The 18,534-nt window shown below is 44.3% G+C and overlaps 1 protein-coding gene across 4 annotated transcripts in view; it reads right to left on the bottom strand.

Annotated features, from left to right (window-relative positions):
• The window catches only part of RNF220 (ring finger protein 220), a 217,479-nt gene that overhangs the window by 34,366 nt on the left and 164,579 nt on the right, over nt 1-18,534 (bottom strand). For 3 of the 4 annotated variants that reach the window (XM_034064079.1, XM_034064078.1, XM_034064081.1), the window contains 2 exons: nt 16,284-16,405; nt 15,133-15,265 (listed from right to left, as the gene is read on the bottom strand). In XM_034064079.1, the coding sequence (XP_033919970.1) occupies nt 15,133-15,265; nt 16,284-16,405 (255 nt within the window). The remainder of the gene's footprint in view (nt 1-15,132; nt 15,266-16,283; nt 16,406-18,534) is intronic. The other variant, XM_034064080.1, reaches the window with a different exon arrangement.

Below are 18,534 nucleotides of genomic sequence, written 5' to 3' on the forward strand. Positions count from 1 at the left end.
CCTCATAAGTACTTCTGTGAGCAAATTCCAGGGCAAGTCAAAAAGAGTCCTGCACTTCCAACACAGGTGGATCAGGCACAAGACCAGTCCCAACTAAAGCTTTAACAGTTCCATCCAAGACTGAACTGTTTAACATTTGCCAGACTGTGTTACTGCTGATAGTAACCAGGCTTTCTTTTCTTGAACTGGTGTGCAAACACAAAGATGAACCTTTGCATGGTATTTGCTGCCTTAGGTTTATTAATAGAAGGGAAACTAATTTACTCTTTTACTCTTTAGATCTCTCTTTATGAGATCTAACACTGGATATGCTCTCTCCTATGAGACTGGAAATTAAACATCTCCTGAAATCTACAGTGGTGTAAGGTCCTCATTTGTGTTTGATTCTGCAGCAGATCTAAGCTGTTTGGGGATAGAAGCTAAGCAGGCAGAAATCTGCTCACTCTGGCTGACTCCAGTACCTTCCTTCACTTAGCACCCCACTGTCCAGACAGCAGACATGGACATCTGGCTCACAGAGGGTCTCTGGTGGAGCCTGAAGGACCTGGCACATCCAGACGGCTGGTAACCTGCCTAAGTCTGTGACTAGACCAGAAGCACATCCCACCTGCAAACAGGTGGATGTAGTCCTGGCTTTGCACAGATTCCCCAAAGGGATTACATTTGTGCACTTCAAATGTGGTTCTGAATGGAGACAACAGGCTAAACGAAATCTAGAAGCAATGAACACAAGATGCATGTCCAAAGAATGAGGACATTCCAAAGCATTAGGGTAGCCCTTTCAGTGCTACAGATACCCAAGTCTGTTCATCCCACTGGGCTCTCAGCAGCAGACTTACATAAGCTTGTGCTGCCAGCTGCAAACTTGCACTTTGCTAGCCCAGAAGAGTTAGCTATATTTCTAACAGCCTACATCTGTGCAGAGAGCAGGGCAAGGCGAAGGTCTCATTTCCAAGGTCACCATGCAGACACAGTTCTTTACTGTCACTCTCTAGGAATGGATGCTCTCACTGATTCATTAAGCCACCAATAAAATTTGTTTATATGGTTTTGATATTTCTCTTCCCTGAATATAAAGAAGGTCCTTAACGAGTGATAACCGTAGCATGGCAATGATTTTAAGACTAACCTTTCCCTAGAAGCATAAACTACCTTTTACTTCAAAGTAATTGCCAGCCTTAATCTTTAGCAGAGGTAACACAATGAGCATTGACAATGCAGCATGCATCATCTGCGTCAGATACTGCAGGAGCCACACTTGTAGGTCAGCTCTGGGGGGCAGCTGTCATCCAGCAGACCCCTTATAAAGCACTTCACGTACTGGCTGCATGCTGCCAGCCAACACATGTCATGAGCTGCAATGGCTTATCTAGTAAATCTCAACTCCTTCAGTTCATCACAATGTTTGGGAGAAGATTTAGAGGACCAAGAGAGACCTGTCAAAGAAGCTAGGACAGTCTTTCAAAGCTGCCTTAGAAGTCATAGTGGGTGATGGGGTGGTAATTTACAGGCATGGCATTTAACCTTCAGTAACACCATCCCTTGCACCTGGCATTACTTTAGCCCATCACTTCTCAAAGGCCATAAACTTTGGACACACAGGTCTTCATTTTTCTTGTAGCTGTAGGAAACACAAATCATGCAAAGCTGGAGCTGTGACTTGGCCAGTCCCAGAGGTGATCTGAACCTTAGCCAGACAATGAATACTTGGAACAAGTGCCTTGAGGAGGGTGAAGGTGTCCAAAAGAGTAAGTAGGACCGCTACCCATGTCTCTCCCTCTGCAAGGATGCCAAGCATACATCAAACATGCACCTTTCCATCAATTTTGTTTCCAAGTGACTCAAGCCAACTAGTGGTTTATGGTTAGAGCTTAAGAAGAGAAGATCTGCTTACTGTGATACAGTTTACAAATATTAAAGTACCTTGAATTCAGAATCCTGGTGTCCTTGCTCTCAAAACCTTTGTACTTAAGAAAATCCCTTTTAAGTCTGAAAGGAAAATATTCCAGAGCTTTTGCTGAATTGAAGTCTCTAATAGGAACCACTGCATTGCCACAGAACCCTCTCCTCCCTACACAGGGAGTGCACAGTAATGGGTTTGGGCAGTGATGTGCTACAATGACAGATACAACAGGGGTGACCTGAAAGAGCATTTCAGTCAGAAAGGAGGGCATAGCAGAGAAGTTCATAGGTTAAGATGAGGGACAGAAGGGTACGTTTTCTTTCCTGATCAAATGAGGACACCCAGGCCATCAGCTAAAGGAAGCCACAATAAGATGATCCAACTCAGATTTTTGCTAAATATGGATTTCTTTTTCACATGCCCAAGTGCAGTCCATTGCAACATAGTAAAAAAAACTGATTCAAAAAGTGTATGCTGACCAACGTAATCTCTGAACCCAGAAAAGACTTCCAATATAAGTGGGGCTATTAGTTTCAGGACTTCAGAGGCTGCTTTACAAAAAAAGAGGGGAAAAAACTCTCCACAAAATATGTTTCTGATGTGAATCAAAAGGTCTATGAATCCCAGTACTGCCCCTGCACACAAGAGAACAGCAAAGAGAACACAAAGCTCAGTCCAGCATCACCTGCAGAGCGAATGGCCTGCCACTGGCATCCTAATGCCCTTTCATCTGCAGCAGGGGTGAGGGATGGATTTTGAGGCCAGTTCCAGTGGGCTGGGGTTTAGTGCCACAATTTCGACCTGACCCTTCTTGTCTAACTTCTTGGGGTTGCTTCCATGCACAAAGCCAGTGAAAACACCCAGGCAGCTGTTCAAATATTTGACGTCTGAACTGCTTGACATTATTCATTCATCTCAGGCTCATTCAAACCAGATTTCTGGAAAAGTGCTGTTATAAATGGATTAAGAGGACCACTAAATGCAAGGAAGGCCTGATAGGATCACACCTGCTTCTCACCAACTCAGCCTAAGTGTAAAGAGGGCTCACAACTTCCAGCTCTTGCCGGTAGTGTATGCTGCCATGTAGGAGCAAGGAAAATGTGACATGGAGTGCAGAGGGTGTCAAGCAGAATAAAACTGCCTTCGCAATAGCATTGTTTTGGACCTACCCGAGGAGAATGGGAGCTTCCACAAGACCCCCTACCATTACATTTGAGTGATTTGCAATTCAATAGCATGTACTGGGAACAGAGAAGTGTTTCTCCAGCAAGGCTTGGCTTCTGAAAGGTCACGCAGTAATTCAGAGCCATCAGCAATGCTGCCTAGAGTGGACCTCTGAAGCCACTGCTACTATCCAGAGGTCAATGCTTGGGACCAGAACTTTATCCCAACGAGTTGATAAACTGAAATCCAACAACTGAATGTTGTATGCTTGACCTAGGAATTTACAAGAGACTGTTACTCACAGAAGCAGCTGCAACTCTTACAAGGAGAGATGTCACCTAAGGCCTGAGGAATGTAATTCCATAAATGAATTTGAGACACTGTTTTCAGATGAAAAAAGAATACACCAAAATGCAAGCTCTCCTGTATCTTTCCCTTTCCTTGTTGAAGAAATTTTTGCTCTTGCTGGGCATTTGTTAGGAGGCAACCACTTGTCATACACTGCCAGCCCCCTCCTGACGCTAAAGCAGCACAATCCTCTGACAGTCTTAATCCCAGCTGCCTCCTTAAGGTCCAGACAAACAGGAGTGAGCAGGCAGGTCAGACGCTGTGGCCATTAAGCAGAGAAAAAACAAAGTTACAGCTCTGTCTCCAATCCCCATTGCTCTTGTAGCCAGGTGCTCTGACAAGCAATTCCAGCACTGGTATTGAGTGGCACCTCTATAAACCCTGTGACAGTTTGGGAGACAAACTCACCCATCAATCAGAATGTACCTATCAAGATCACTTACCTAGAGTTCCCAGCCACCCTCCAGCACTGTGTACACAGCTTTGCTTGGGCTGGCCTTGGAGCAGTCTGCCTGAGCACCAATTCAAGGTAGTTTCTGAAAAATTTAGGTACTCTACACAAGCAACAGTGATTCTGAAATACTGACTCAAGAGGTCTGAAGAGCAGGAAAAATTCAAATGCCTTTTCACCACTGCCAGCCTGCAGGCACTACAGCAATCGGCTGAGCTTGAAGGAGACTGGAAAACACTTCCCACTTTCTATTAATAATGGCTGGGGATAAATCTCATCAGGAATTATTTTATTCCCCCTATCCCTAAGTTGTCACAGCACTTTTCTTTCTCCTAAGCCATCCCCTATGCCTAAGCATCCTCTTTGACCTCTGCACTGTTTCTCAAACCTCTCTTCCTTTGTGCAGTCCCCCAGATGTTCGGCCAATTCAACACCTCTCAAGAGAATGGTGGCTCAAGCTAAGATCGAGAGTCATTAACGTTATATATAAGCAGATTCACAGAACAGATAAAAGGGCCTCACATTCAAGTCCCTCCTTTCCTCCATCACATTCAGTGGCAGATGGTCAAAGTGACAACATACGCTGCTTCAGGTGTTGGCAGCATTGCCGGCTTCTGCATAGACATGAGCTCACATGGAGACTAGCAGCCTCAGGACTTGAAAAGTGAGACAACCACACCAGTGCAGACTCAAAGGGCTGTAGACACATTTCACCAGCACAGGTAGGAAAGCACAGACCCTCTGTGCCCCACCTTTGATCCTCAACTCCAGTCTGGGCAGATAACTCAGTTCTGGGAGCAAACTCTCCTGTATGCATGTAATTATTACTCCAAACAAGAACAAGGAACAAAACAAAGATGCTAGTGTTATTATTTGCACCATTGTTATGAAGCAGTTACTAGCTGCTGCTCGTGCAGAGGAACAAATTCATCTGTATAATTAATGTTTCTCCTGTTTGGCTCCCAAGGAATTGGGGGATGTCAAATCTATATTGGAAATAATTCTAGAAATTCAGGATTTTGTGTAAATTCTGTAATCCAAATCCATCTCAGGGGCACGCAGCTGCACAGGGGCCTGTTTTGGCTGGGAAGAGGCACTTGTTCTGCTCGCAGGTAATTTACACATGTTTGGGAAAGAAGAAAAAAGCCTCCCATAAATCTCCAGCAGTGCAGCCTTTGCTAATTACACTCCTTGCAGTGACTCCCTCCTGCACAACCTCCCTTTCCAGCACGTTCATTCTATTTTCTTAACGAAATGTCACTCGTTGGCTTCTTGGAGAGTAAAAACAACGAAGGCAATAAAAGTAGTTTATGCAGACACACGGCCAGGCCTCACACACTTCCCAAGAACGGCTCTAAACCGGGTTTATTTCATCAGCTGCTGAAGTATTCCCAACTAGTGCTAAGAAGACAAGGTGGCACGGATGTTGTTTCATTTTAAAAGGCTTTTGGGAAGAGAGAGAAAGCCATTAGGGATTCTTGAAAACAAGAGGAAAGCAGATATGATGCCACGCTGAACAGGAGTCTTTCTGAAGATCTACAACACAACCTCAGCCATTATTTTTTGGACAGTGAAATTGTTCCCCCCATTTGCTTTTTTTTCCTAGCACATAACAAGGATAGAATAGTTCTTCTGGTGACTTTCCTAGCCTGTTGCAAGAAAAATGACATTCAGAGGCCATTAAAAGCTGCTTATAGGGCAAGAGGTTTATTTCTCTCAAGCCAGATCCATTTCAAGCAAAACAGTGATTTACCTGGAAAACTGAGACCCAGCTGTGCCATTACAGTGTACACCTGGAAGAGCAGATGCACCCATCTGATGCATCTATTAGCTCCCACAGAGGCACAAAGAGGCTGCCACAGACCTGACTGCTTACCAGTGTCTTAGATGCTTACAGTGATCTTTGCTAACAGATCAGAGGAACAGCTGCCTTTAAGGAAAGGGGCCATATAATTTTATGACCATTAACATCATTTTGCATGCTGAACAAAGGGCAGGCAAGTTCTGCTGTACAGGGTAAAAGCCAGCTGCTGCAGGGCTCAGGGAAGAGGCTTCCCTACCCCTCACAGCACCATGGAGTATTCCAGAGATTTCTTTAATGCCTCTCCATAATCCATCAGGTACAGACTGTGGCTACGGAGGGGAAAATGCACTCAGACCAAAGGTCTGATGTGGTGTGGCTGTTCGTGCATGGCTGCCTCCTAGAGCCTCACACTGGTGTGATGCACCAAGGTGAGAACAGTCTCACTTCTATCTCAAAGGCTGCTCTTCAAAACCCAGTGCTAGAGTACAAAAGCAGTAGCAATAGCCATGGTCTTTGCAGCTACAGCTCCTTTTCCACAGTCAGGGAAAGGTGGATCTGAAAGCTTTTGTTCCCCTGGGGAGAGGGTGGAAACAAACAAAAAAGGAAGAGGGAGAATTAAAGTAATCTTGAATCGCTAAGCAGATTCACATCACTGGATCAATAAGCACCACTGACAGGGATCACAGGAATGTCGCAACTTTGCCAATAATAAAGCAGCACAGCAGAGCTTGGAGGATGACTTTTCTAAGGCAGCAGAGCATGAAGCAGCAGAGCTGGAGAACAGCTGAAAGTGACACCCTGGCTTACAGTGGGCTACTGCCTGCGGTGGGGCTCGATGCAGTTTGCTTTAAATAATGATGAGCACAGAGATTGTGTTTGTGGGGGAAAGGCAGCCAATGACTGGAAAAACCAAAGGCTAGATTTCACAGGCCAAACCCATGTGTTTTTCCCTCCAAACTAATTCTTTTGTAGGTTGGAAAGAAGAAAGAAAAATCAGTGCTAATTTAATCAATTGATCAGCCTATTGATTGCAAAACTGGAGCTGCTAGTTAGCCATGTGCTGTAATGCCCTCAACTCTGAAACCACAAAACACACCATTGATTTCTTCACTTCCAGCTCCAAAATGAGAAATAAAGCCGGGATTTCAGTGGAAAAGCAACTTCTTCATCCTGAGAGAAGATGCAAGCAAAGAAGAAGAGATGCCAGGAAAGAGGGACAGTGCATCTTGCAAGGTTCAAACTGAAATTAGTTACAGATGCAGTCACGGTGTCTTGTGTAAACTCTATCGATTGGGTGGCTGACAGTCTTGGGAGCCTCCATACTAGGACAATCAATCCGGCTGCAGTGTCACCTGCCACTTTGCTGAACAGTTGACAATGCAATTATCCAGTGTGGAGGCAGGGAGTTGGCGTGTGTCAAACGCAGTTAGCCACTTTCCGGGCACTACTCGATAATGCGTTTCACCGCCGAGTGCAGGAGACGACATGCGGAGACAGGAGCTGTTTAGAGCCATTGAGACCCATGCTCCCTTTTTCCTTTGGAAAAATCTCAGTGCCCCTGACTTAACAACTGTATTCTATAATGCTGTTAAAATCATGTCAATCAACTCCTGTGTGCTTAAGGCTCAAGTTTGACCTGAGTGTCCAAGAAGTAGGTTGCAGCTGTAGCAAAACTGCAGACATGTGGGGGGAAACAGATATGACTTCTTAAAGCCTGCGATTCTCAAAACCAGAGCAGACAGGCCACTAGAAAAATGGAGTGCAGAGAGCAGGTAAGCAAATGCAGCAGATGGGAATGGAAGATGTTATGCTGAATGTCTAAGACCCAGGAAAACTGAAGTTTAAAGGGATGCTGTCAGCTTGGTATCCAGTTTCAGGTGCTCTACCTGCTCCCTTACTCCCCCTGCCAATTGTCAAGGTGTTACAACTCCACTTCCTGTTTTCTTTCTTTATTTTACCTCCTTCCCCTGTTCCTGGGTGACACACATCCCTTTTCCTAACCCAAGTATGATACGCAGTATTGCCAAATGGACAGAATTCCCCTTCTTCCAGCAGAAAATCTTTCCCTGGTTAGAGTGGCTGTCAGAATTACGTAAATCAAACACAGCAAGGTTTAGTTGATTGTGCTCCCTTCAGCTAATGCATTCTGGCAGTGTGAGCATAGAAAATTAGGTTCTTACATTTTTGCATGTGTTCAAGATAAGGAAAATGTTCTACCAGCAATCAGGACTTTTAAAGGCAATAAACAACATTCTTTTTTTGCTTGCAGTTACAGTGATATTTGCTTTGCCAAGTCCCATTGATTACTTTGTGTTCCAAAATGAAGAAAATGCTGTTCCTTGAGGCAGTATATGAACTTTAAACACACAGGATATCAAGCACCATCTACATGGTGGGTCCTGCTGGCTTTTGTACATGAGGTATAAAGTCATTCTGAATCTCTTTCTTTTTAAATCACATACTATTCTCATCTGGTTTTCCTGCTCACTGAAGTCAACTTCTGAAATTAATATTCAGTACAGTACCCAAGAGATGTTTATCAGCCACAGAATCTCTCACATTCTGCATACAGGCACAAAACACAGAAAACATCCAAGTATAGCCCATCTGATTACAGCATCTAACACTACGTAAACAGATCTGTTAGCATTTTAGGTCAAGTATTACCTTATGGACAAGTACTTGCTCTCAAAGGAGAGAGGTGCAACCATCAAGGAGTGGTTTGGGCTACTCCATCAGACCAGTACAAAGCACCATCCTTCAGCCACAGAGAGCTTACCCAGGATTACCACCATTATACACAAGGGCTGAGGTAAGGCATACAAGTGCTCTGGGACTCAGCAGCACGCTAAAGAGGGGTATAAGGCACAGAATTAAGCACTTGAGAAACATGAAATTTATACACCTCGCCCACTTGGAAGCTTAGAGCAGGTAGAAGTGGCCAGCAGAAGGTAGCAACCCAAATATGGAAAAGCTATGAAGCCAAGAAGGATGCCCCAATGTATAGACGTGTTCACCTTAGAGACTAAGCTACAAGGGATGCCGACACTGGAAACGTGACAGAGAAAGGCGCTGAACTGAGCTCTTGCTAAGTGGAAGGAAGAGTAGAATTTCATTATGGCAAAGATTTCCTATACTCTTGCATCCAAGCTGAAGTTTGCTTTAGCCTGCCAGGGTAAAATGAATGAATTCTGACTCATCTATACAGAAATAGGGATGATTCTATTTACTAGACCGTTCTTCCAAAAGGCCCGAATATGCCAGGGACATCTTCTATTTCCCACACAGTCTCTTAGGAGAAGTCACACTGTTCAGCTCAAATTCTTTTGCTGAATTTGAGTAGATCAATTTACAGCCTCTTAGTATGACCTTAAATGCAGCCTGAACCTCCTGGCATGGAAAAATTGAAAGTCTCCTTACCTCCTGATGCTTTCTTACACACCTCATTATATATTACCTGAAAAAGAGGGCACAGCTGGTGATTCTAGAGCAAAACTTTAAAGCTGTGTTGCCAGCTTTGCTAGTGTCTTTATAGCATTAGATAAGATGCCTCTACACTTCAGTTTCCACATATGTGTCAAACACAGATGTTTGTAGAGTTTTGTTGTAGTCTGATGTTCACAGAACTGCACTGAGAAGTGCAACTGAATTTTCCTCCTCTACTTGGAGCTTTCTGCCAGGCAGTTACCAGGCGCAAGCAAAGTCACTGTGTTCACAAACACCTGCTGCTGGGGCATCTACTGAGATTTTGAGGACAGGACCTCACACCTGAAAGCATGCTTCTAATGCTGCGTGTATTTAGAAGGAGAACAAACTGTAAGAGCATACAGCTATTGCCCCAATACTCTTCCTTGGACAACTAATCCATGCTGGACAAAAGCTGTCCTCCAGCATTTGCTACTCAAACTGAAGAACATCCTGATTCTGCAGAGACAGAAAGTCAACAGTGGGAATGCAGCCATCCACTGGAAACTTTTAGATATTTAATATAGTCCCACTTTCCAGGCAGCTGCCCTAATGGTACATGCCATGAGAGCCAATGCAGACGGGCACTCAAGTATAACTGCAGTTTGTTACAGCTTATAAGGCTTTACTATGTCCTTCTACACATTTACTAAGTCTTGCTGCTCTTTTCCCTTCATAAGACATTAATGAACAGATACAAGCCCTTTGCCAGCTTGGGAGGAAGACAGCATGGAGAAATAAAGAGAAACTTCAGAGTTAAGTAATCCCTGTGTGTTTCTCCTTCTTCAAGAGTATCACAATCTATCAGACAGATCCTTGTCATGTTGATCTTTCTTAGAAAGCATCCTTCCCTGAAAATACCCTGCTTACCATTTTAACATTTTCAAAGACTTTCTCTCTTCTGTGTTACTTTTGATGCAACTGATCTGCTGAAAAAAAGAGAGACCCACAACAGCAGTGGTGACTAGCTTGCTAGTGCACCCAGAGGAAGGCTTTTTGGTGGTGGAGCTGGAGGGGAGAAGAGGGGGACAGAGAGAACTTAGCTGCAATTCTTCAGTTCTTTCATATCTAAAGAGGACAGCAATCTCTGTTCTATCAGATCGCGCGGTTCGTGCTTTAAATGGTACTTGCTGCCAGCTTGCTTTCCCTGTCTCTCTCCCTTTGAAGCAGACTGGACAGCTTCCTCAAGCTGGCGTTATCACTCCCTCTAACCACTCTTGGCAGGCAATCTAATTCCCCCTGAAAAGGTCACCGCCATTTTAACTGCCTTTCAATCACATTAAGCACGCTGCTGCTCGTGCTCAGAGCACTGCGCCTGCAGCTCTCCTGACTGAGGTGCGATCGATAAACTGACATCCCGTCCCCCCACCCCATCCGCTTCTCGCCTCCTTCCCCTCTCCTGGACAAGCCTAGAATGGAGGGCAAGAAACCAAGTGACCAAATCCTCTCCTCAAATCCAAAGCAACAGAAGGGAGCCGCTAACCTGGCATTTACTAATCTTTGTCCCATCTGCTAAGAAACAGAAGGGTGCAAGCATCCCCCCCGCCTTCCCTAGACCTACAGAGGCAGCGACTTCACAGGACTGTTTGCTTAGGCACCGGTCCAGACACCTTTGAAGCTGTGTTACAAAGAACAAGCCTCCCTCAAGCTTCCCTCAATGCAATCATTACCGTTATCTCTCCCCCTACCCCTGTCTTTTTTTTCTGCAGTTACGAGTTATGTGTTCCACCCATCGATCCCTGTGTAAGACACTGTTTTAAGTCCTCTTGCCTTTTGACTGTGCTAAGCCGTTTAAGAGATGACAGCGGCTTCTATCAGTGCGAAGCTGATGTGATTCTTTTCAGATAAAGCACTTTTTTTTCACTCCCCCCTCCCTTTCCCTTCTTTCAAGGAAGAGACATACACACAAAAAGAGACACTGAATCTTTCAAAGGGGAAAAAAAAACCCTTTTGAACTTCCCTCAGGAATTCTTTAAAGGGATAACCTTACAGCGTAAACACTGAGGGTAACGTGCATCCATTCTGGAGAGGAACAGAAGAATTGCTACAAACATGTTGAGCATTAGAAGAAAACATCAGAGAGGGAGCCACTTGATGCTTTCACTTGTGAAGCCTTGCTGGCTTCCTAAATACAGAAACTCATTAGATAAAGATGGCATGAAATAATCCTCTGCAGCAAAGAGCTTCAGAGAGGGATGATTCAGAGGCATGGGGATAGGTGGTTACTGAATGTTCAGGTATTTAAAGAGAAATTTTAGTCTTGTGACACTGGACTGAGACAGGGAAATATTTTATTATGATAAATGTATAGCTTTTCACTTTGAAACACAAGGTTGAGTCAAACAGCACCTGGTATTTCATGCTGGTAGCTTTCTGCACCTACCCTAAACAGAAGCAAGAACTCTCCCACTACAAACCCCTACTTCAAGCAGAACCTCTGCTGAAACAAAGTGGTTTCAAATCCTAGATAACTGCCAATAATCTTCATTTACACCCTGCATTCTTCCAGTTTTGGGTCAGCAGATTAAGTGATAGGAAATTATCTTTTAAGAAGCCAGGAGGGCAGCTAGATGTACCAAGTATTTCCTGACTGAATGCCTCCATCAAACCCAACAGCTTAAGAGACAACATACTGATCCCTGCACTTCTCAGTTATGCCATGTTCCTGCTTGCTGCCATCTCCTGTTCCTTTCCACCTGCTGCCTCAAGTGTGCCAAGCCATGTGCTTTGGCTCTGCTTCCCTAGACCTGACTGAGGATTTGCAGCTGGAACACAAACAAGGACAACAGAATTTCCACCTTGTAAGCCAGCCTCATAGGTGATAGGAGCAAGATTTCCCTGCAAGAGCTTTGGAAGCAAGAAAGAGTCATCCTAGGAACCACGTAAGTGTTTCAGCCTGTGATTGCTCCTAAAGATTAGACCACCTTCCAAAAAATCTGAGCAGGGCTCTTCATTTCCCTGACCTTCCTGTTTTCAAGAAGAAAAAACCCCAGCCTTATCCCACATGAGAGCCCGGCAGGATCTTTCATATAATTAGCAAAGAGTTTGCCTCACTTTGAGAGTGATATGAACTTTGTACATCAATGAAAAACGACAAAAAGAAGCAGCCAGGACCTGTGTTAAGTTTGAGTCACTTCTGCAATGCTGCCCATCGGTCTGACCGATTCATGCTGGCCACCGCATCCTGCTCCCCCTTCGCCCAGCTGCGACATCTCTTCAAAGCAACACACCATTAAAACCAAAATTAATGAGACACACGGCCATCTATTTTCCCCTCCGGTTTTATGTATTTCTCCATGTCATCTCTTTAGACACCGGTGACATCCCTGTAGCCTGGCAAAGGCTGTCTGGCATTATAAAAGGCCTTCGATTTCCACATCGCTGCTACTTCACAGCAAAGGGAACAGAGCCAAATACAAAGCCCCGGGTGACAGGGGTTAACGAGGGCCTTGCCAACTCCAGACAAAGCAGTTTTAAGCATCGGAAAGAATCTCCAAAACGTTGTGCTGTGCTTCAGGGCTTTAAATTAAGAATTCTGTCCCTAAAACAAGGCAAGAGCCAACACTGGCAGAAAAAGGGACAGTCACCTTTAAGGTTACCTGAAAGTGCACAAAGCAGGCCTGACTGATGGAGACCTCTGAATGCCAGCAGCCAGACAATACGAAAACCACAAAAGGGAGCATAAAAATGTGTGACTTGCTTAAAAAGAAACAAGAAGCAATCAGCCAACTATGGGAGATTCCAGCTTTGCTTTGGCAAATATTACAGAAACTTCTTACTGAGTAGGTAGGTACCTATTAATTGGTCATCACAAAATACCAGGTAGAAAGCTGGTGGCACAAAGTTCCCCTGTTTAGGGAAGGACACCTCTCTAGAGGTCCTTTGCTGTTGAATTTGTCCTAGCTGTTGAATCCAGCTGCCAGCAGAGGTCTGCTCCAGAGGAGGAAGGGCAGAGAGAACCATATGGACCTGCCAGCCCCTCAGGTGGAGTCATCTCTGCTACCAAAAGCTGCCCAAGGAGGATGTTCCTCACTACAAATGCTACCAGGAGGTTCCCGTGCTTGCAAGCTGATCTACAGACACCTGTCATCCAGCACCACAAAGGGAAAGCGTCTAATCCAAAAGCTTTCTAATCGGGGTAATTACAGAGGGTTTTAGAACCACGTCTAGTTGTGCTCTTCTCCTCTGCTAGTCTTCTGATACTCCACACTTCCTGATGGAAGCAGGGCTATTTCTAACTATGAAATACAGAAATACCTGTCCATGCATGCACAGTCATCTAGCTTAGGTTACAGCCCAAACTGATGCTAGAACTTGTCTAACTTCTGGTGGAAGAAAGCAGCTGATCTATACAACACAAACTAACCTTTTTGGGAATTCCTTAAAATAAGGAAGAAAATGCAACAAGGAGCAAGTACTTTGCATTTACACAGCCTAATCACATCAATTCCACATTTTATCCACCTGAAATTTCATCTGAAAAGAGCGTCTCCATATGGTGGAAGCAATATGAAAGCTTCAGATCACACTTCACTGCATTAACTGAAAACCAACTGGGAACATTAACCAGGTGGAGGCAGCACAATATCCACACCAAAGGAGGTGGAATATCGTGCTTTCAAACTCAGGTGTTTGTTGAGGGTGAAGGAAGAAACTATGAATGAGCAAAGGGGCAGAAATTAACTGAGTAGCTTTATCTAATCAGGACTAGCAGTGACAATAGGGGCAAGCAGATGTCCCATGCTTCACTATGGATTATAGTGACTGTACTACCTAAACATAGTCTAAGACCTTGCATGGTCTCATCAGGTCATGTACAGATGTAACTTTCCATGTGGGTACAAAAAACAGTTAAGGTAAGTAAAGCTACAGACACAGCAAGTGACAGAGTGAGCTTCACTGGGAAGCCTTTAAAACCCAAAGAAGCTGCTCCTGCACCTCTGCGCTCCTGATCATCTGCTCTGTTACAACCCAGCTACAATTTAATTTCAGAGGAAGGTAAGAGCAGATCAGGAGTGCCAGGCTGTCACTGAGCACACAGCTGGCTTTTAAGTCCAACTCCTTATGTAGTAGCCTTTCCCCTTGAGATATTTTAAATTAAAATCCAAGCTGATATAAGAAGAGATCACATCCCATCCTCTTTATTGAACTGAGGGAGCTAGCGTTCCTCCTCTCATTAGGCATGCACTACGTGGATTGCTTGCAAGAGACTCTCCTTAGTGCCAGAGGTTCATGCCAATGAACAGTTTAGTAAATCCTCCTCTTCGAGGCCAAAGGGCTGAGTGTAAGAAAGGGGCCAGCTTTCTAGCTAAAATTACATTCACCAATAAAGCTCACGAGAGGTCAAATTTTGCCATAACTCACTCGCTCCACAGTAACTGATTTCCCCGTCACTGGGGAAGGAGCAAAAGAAGGAGGAAAAATAAAATGTGTTTGTCTGGGAGCCCTAAGGGCTTGCAGCGCTGCAGGTGCAGAGCAGGTTCCTGGATTCTCATTTATCAACCTTAAAAGGGATGGAGTGATAAATGCACAACTGGCCCTTTAATATTTTATGCAGGTGCTAAAGCGACTTAGCTGTCACCTTCAATACATCACCAGAGGCCGATACACCAGCTTTCGTCACTCCAGGCTGGGAATTTTTACAATTTCATTTCTATTTCCCTCTCTTCATATATTTCCACCTATTTCTTACTATGTGTAACATGTAAGAAGCTATTTTCCCCAAATGATCTCCCCATTCTATCCATTCCTACTCATTCCCTCTTCAGACACATTTCTCAAGCAAGAAATAACACCCCCCTTTTGTTCAACATTTGCACAAATTTTGACTCTCATCATTCAAGAGAGGCAGAAAGCTGAAACCACTTTACATTCTGGCAAAGGCTGAAGGTCCCACCCTTTGTGAAAGGCAAATCTCCAGGTCCCTCCCTTTAAAGGCAGGCAATGATCAATTTCCACAGCAGAATAATTTACACAGGCCCGCAAACAGTAGCGCACCTCGAAATCCTCCTTCCAGGAGAGTAGTAGCCCGTATCCTCTTCTGCCCACACCATTCATACTCTTCGAAGCGGTTGCCGTTCTCGTTTTCAATGTCCACAGAGTCATCCTCAGTCATGCAAGAACCTTCTCTCTGCATGGGGTAAAGCAGAGGCACATCGTTGAGATGCAGGAAATAAATCTTTGGGGTTAACAACTCATGGTGGAATGGAGAAGAAAAGCTGGACTGTCCCCAGGTACAGAGCAGACAGCAGCATCTACTCCCACCCCCATTCCCAGTGATCTAAATCTAGAAGTAAATGGGTGCAGGAAGAACTTGACAACCTTAAGATTAAAACAAGTTGAGAGGTTCATCATATTAACACATGGAAATTTAAGCTCTGGTTCCTGCACCAATGCTGGTGTGCATTTCAACATGCATTCCCCTGCCTTTCATGCACAACAACCCTGCCATGTTAAAGTACAGGTTCCTTTGATCCCCAGCAGGAATGTTCTCCTATAGCATAATTTCTGGGGCACATTGATCAAAAGACCCCTCTCTTTACACCATGCACCTCTTGAGGCAACAAGCACAAATATGTTTTTATTTCTATTGTGGGCTTTTCCTGAGAAACAAGCACAGAAAGCCCTATGACAACTCTCCCTCCCCTAGGGCTCTTTCTTCCCTTTCAATCTTTGGGATGAACAGCAAGAGAATGGCTCTGTTCAAATGCACTTCCTGGAGTTAAGGTGGTCATGCAACATTTACAAATGCCAGTCTGTTACAAAAGAACCCAATAAAAAAAGTAATTCTAATATTGTTACAGGCAGAGATCAGAAAGAAATCTTCCTGCTGTGCTACACAGGAAGCATGAAGTCCTACAAAAGGCTTCATAAACTTCAATAGCTCTACCTTCACAGTCTACAGCTCAGACTTCAGTAACAACGAAAGGGTGCATGAAGTAAGAAAGTTACTAATGCAACACAGGAGAAAAATCCAGAAAAATCCATCTTCCAAGACAAAGAGAAGTGACTACACAGGTCTTAGTGAGACAGTTAGCATCGCCTGCAAGCTCAGCAGTGTTAGTTTTTGCCCCGTGTTAGGTCAACTGCAGACAAAGCTGAGAGTAGGGAGAAGGGAATGGCAGCTGGCGATCCTGCTGCGCCTCTACCTTTGCAAGGCATTGTTCCACATGCCTACTCATCTCCTCCTCGGATCCTGACAGAGGTCGGCTGCAGAGGGGACATACCTGCCCTTCGTCTTGCTTCCTCCGTTTCATTTTTCCAATCCGAGCTGCATGGAGAAACCAGGAAAAGAAAACAAACAAAAAACAGGAAAGGAAGACATGTCACGTTTGTAGTTCCACTCTGCTATTTGCTCAGCTCCAAATGATAAACCCTTGGCAGAAATGGTAAGATTTCACACCAGAAAACCCCTATTCTGACCTCTGTAAACAGTACAGTGTTACTTAGCACTTTCCAGATTAAATCTGTAACCCATGGCTGAGAACAGCCCAAGTTCAGAAAGGCAGCTACTCATGATTTAATAACTAGGAGAGGAAACACCTGCTGCACATCCCCAGGTAAGTTAGTCAAATGGTTAAATTCTTTCTCTTGGAAGCCTGAAATTGTTTTCAAAGTTGAGTGATCAAGCCACTGAATCCTGTTCTGGATTTTGCCTTCTGAGCCCCATCCACTGACACATCGATTCCCTATACAAGAACTTGCTTAGACCGTAGAAGGATGATGTAGCACCTGAAAAGCCTTGGAGAAGGTATTTAACAGTCACTTCCAGGAAAACTGGGGGCTACACTGCCTTCTTGAGGGCATGCTCTGAGAAACTAACATGTCAGGAATCACAATGATTAGAAAAAACAGCCAAGGTAGCCTGTTGCTTAATCCAATCTCTGGTTAATTTGAGCCATCGTTTAATGTGATCAAAACATCTGGAACCAAACCATTTGCATTAAAAAACTTCTGTCCTTTATTATGATGGCTTTAGGCAGGTATTACCGAATAACTCAATCACTAGCTGGAGGAAAGTCGCTGTTTAATTAATAAGGAAGGTCAAAATTCTGAATGAGAGACAAGGAAAAGCCCAAGGATAGCCCATGTGATAATGAGAGATGACACCACCAAAAAGCTGTGTTAGCCAGAAATCATTACTGACATTGTGAGCACTGCAGCATGCTCTGAAAGCCTTCATGTCTGAATACTGTAGGATCAACAGCTCCCTGCAGCCAACAAGTCAGAGAAAGCTGCTGGAATGCCAGGAAGGGAAGGAACAGGGTATGTGAAAGTTTCTGTCAGTCACTGTATTCTAAAGTACATCAGTTTAGTGCATGCACATCACCAAGTGAATTATAAAGTTTCAGCTGAATACACTAACACAGACCTGAAAAGCCTCTTTTAAGGCTTTCTTTTTGCCTTCTCTGGACTCAGGACTCTATGGGTTAGGATATTCTTTCCCACAATCCAGAATGAGGAGTATTCATCATCCCCTACACTCTCTGATGCTCCAGGATTAAGAAAGCTTCAAATTATTCCCTGGCCATTACTTTCCTTCATTGAATAAGACAGATTTGTGGGAAAATTCCCTGAAAAATGAAACTCCACTCCTGGCACCATGAAAAGGGTTCTGCAAAAGGGACATTCCTGAAATGCAACTCGAGATCAAAACAATAGTGTTTTTGATACTTGGCACTTTGAACAAGAGACTCCCAAGTGAATGCATGCCACTTCCTGAAGCTCCACAACCCTCCCTTTTATTGGGTTCACCACACTGCCAGCTCCACAGCCCACCTGCCTCTCTCTGCACATCAGGTCCCTCAGCATTCCTACTGGGGTACTTTAAGTTTCCCTTCTAATTTTTCTGCTTCAATCTGTTATCTATGCTGTCAGCTCCTCCTTCAGAAGGTAAACCATGCGACTTCCAGCCAATACAGAAGCAAACACTGTGAAGTGTTATTGCTAATTTCATTGTGTCCAGATGAATCATGTTCTGCTCTAAATAAAAGAATGACCCCTCAACATTTCTTGTGTGTTTTCTCTCCCCTTCCTGCACCCCTTCAACATCATTTAGCCCTGTTCAGAAGTAGTCAGAGTCAAGCCATGCTCTTTCTGGTTTGTACTTCAGCGCAGAAGGTTTCTCCAGTTCTGGATTAGTGAATACCTGTATCTTCCAGTACGGCTCTTCTGTGTATGTTCAAGATGCTCTTTCCTTGGCTCGCTAACTCTATAGAGCCAGCACAAAATAGAAGGCTGCAATCAGGTATGACTTGAGTATTCCCCAGCACACATCTATCTGACCAGAGAAAAACACAGGGGCAAAGCCTCCTCTGATCACAGACACACCTTTCTCTTACTTCATCTTGTTTTTAAACAGGGAAATGCAGGGAGGTAGCAGCTTAATTATTCTGGTAG

Source organism: Melopsittacus undulatus, chromosome 6 (assembly GCF_012275295.1).
Source record: "Melopsittacus undulatus isolate bMelUnd1 chromosome 6, bMelUnd1.mat.Z, whole genome shotgun sequence".
NCBI classification, from domain to species: Eukaryota; Metazoa; Chordata; class Aves; order Psittaciformes; family Psittaculidae; genus Melopsittacus; species Melopsittacus undulatus.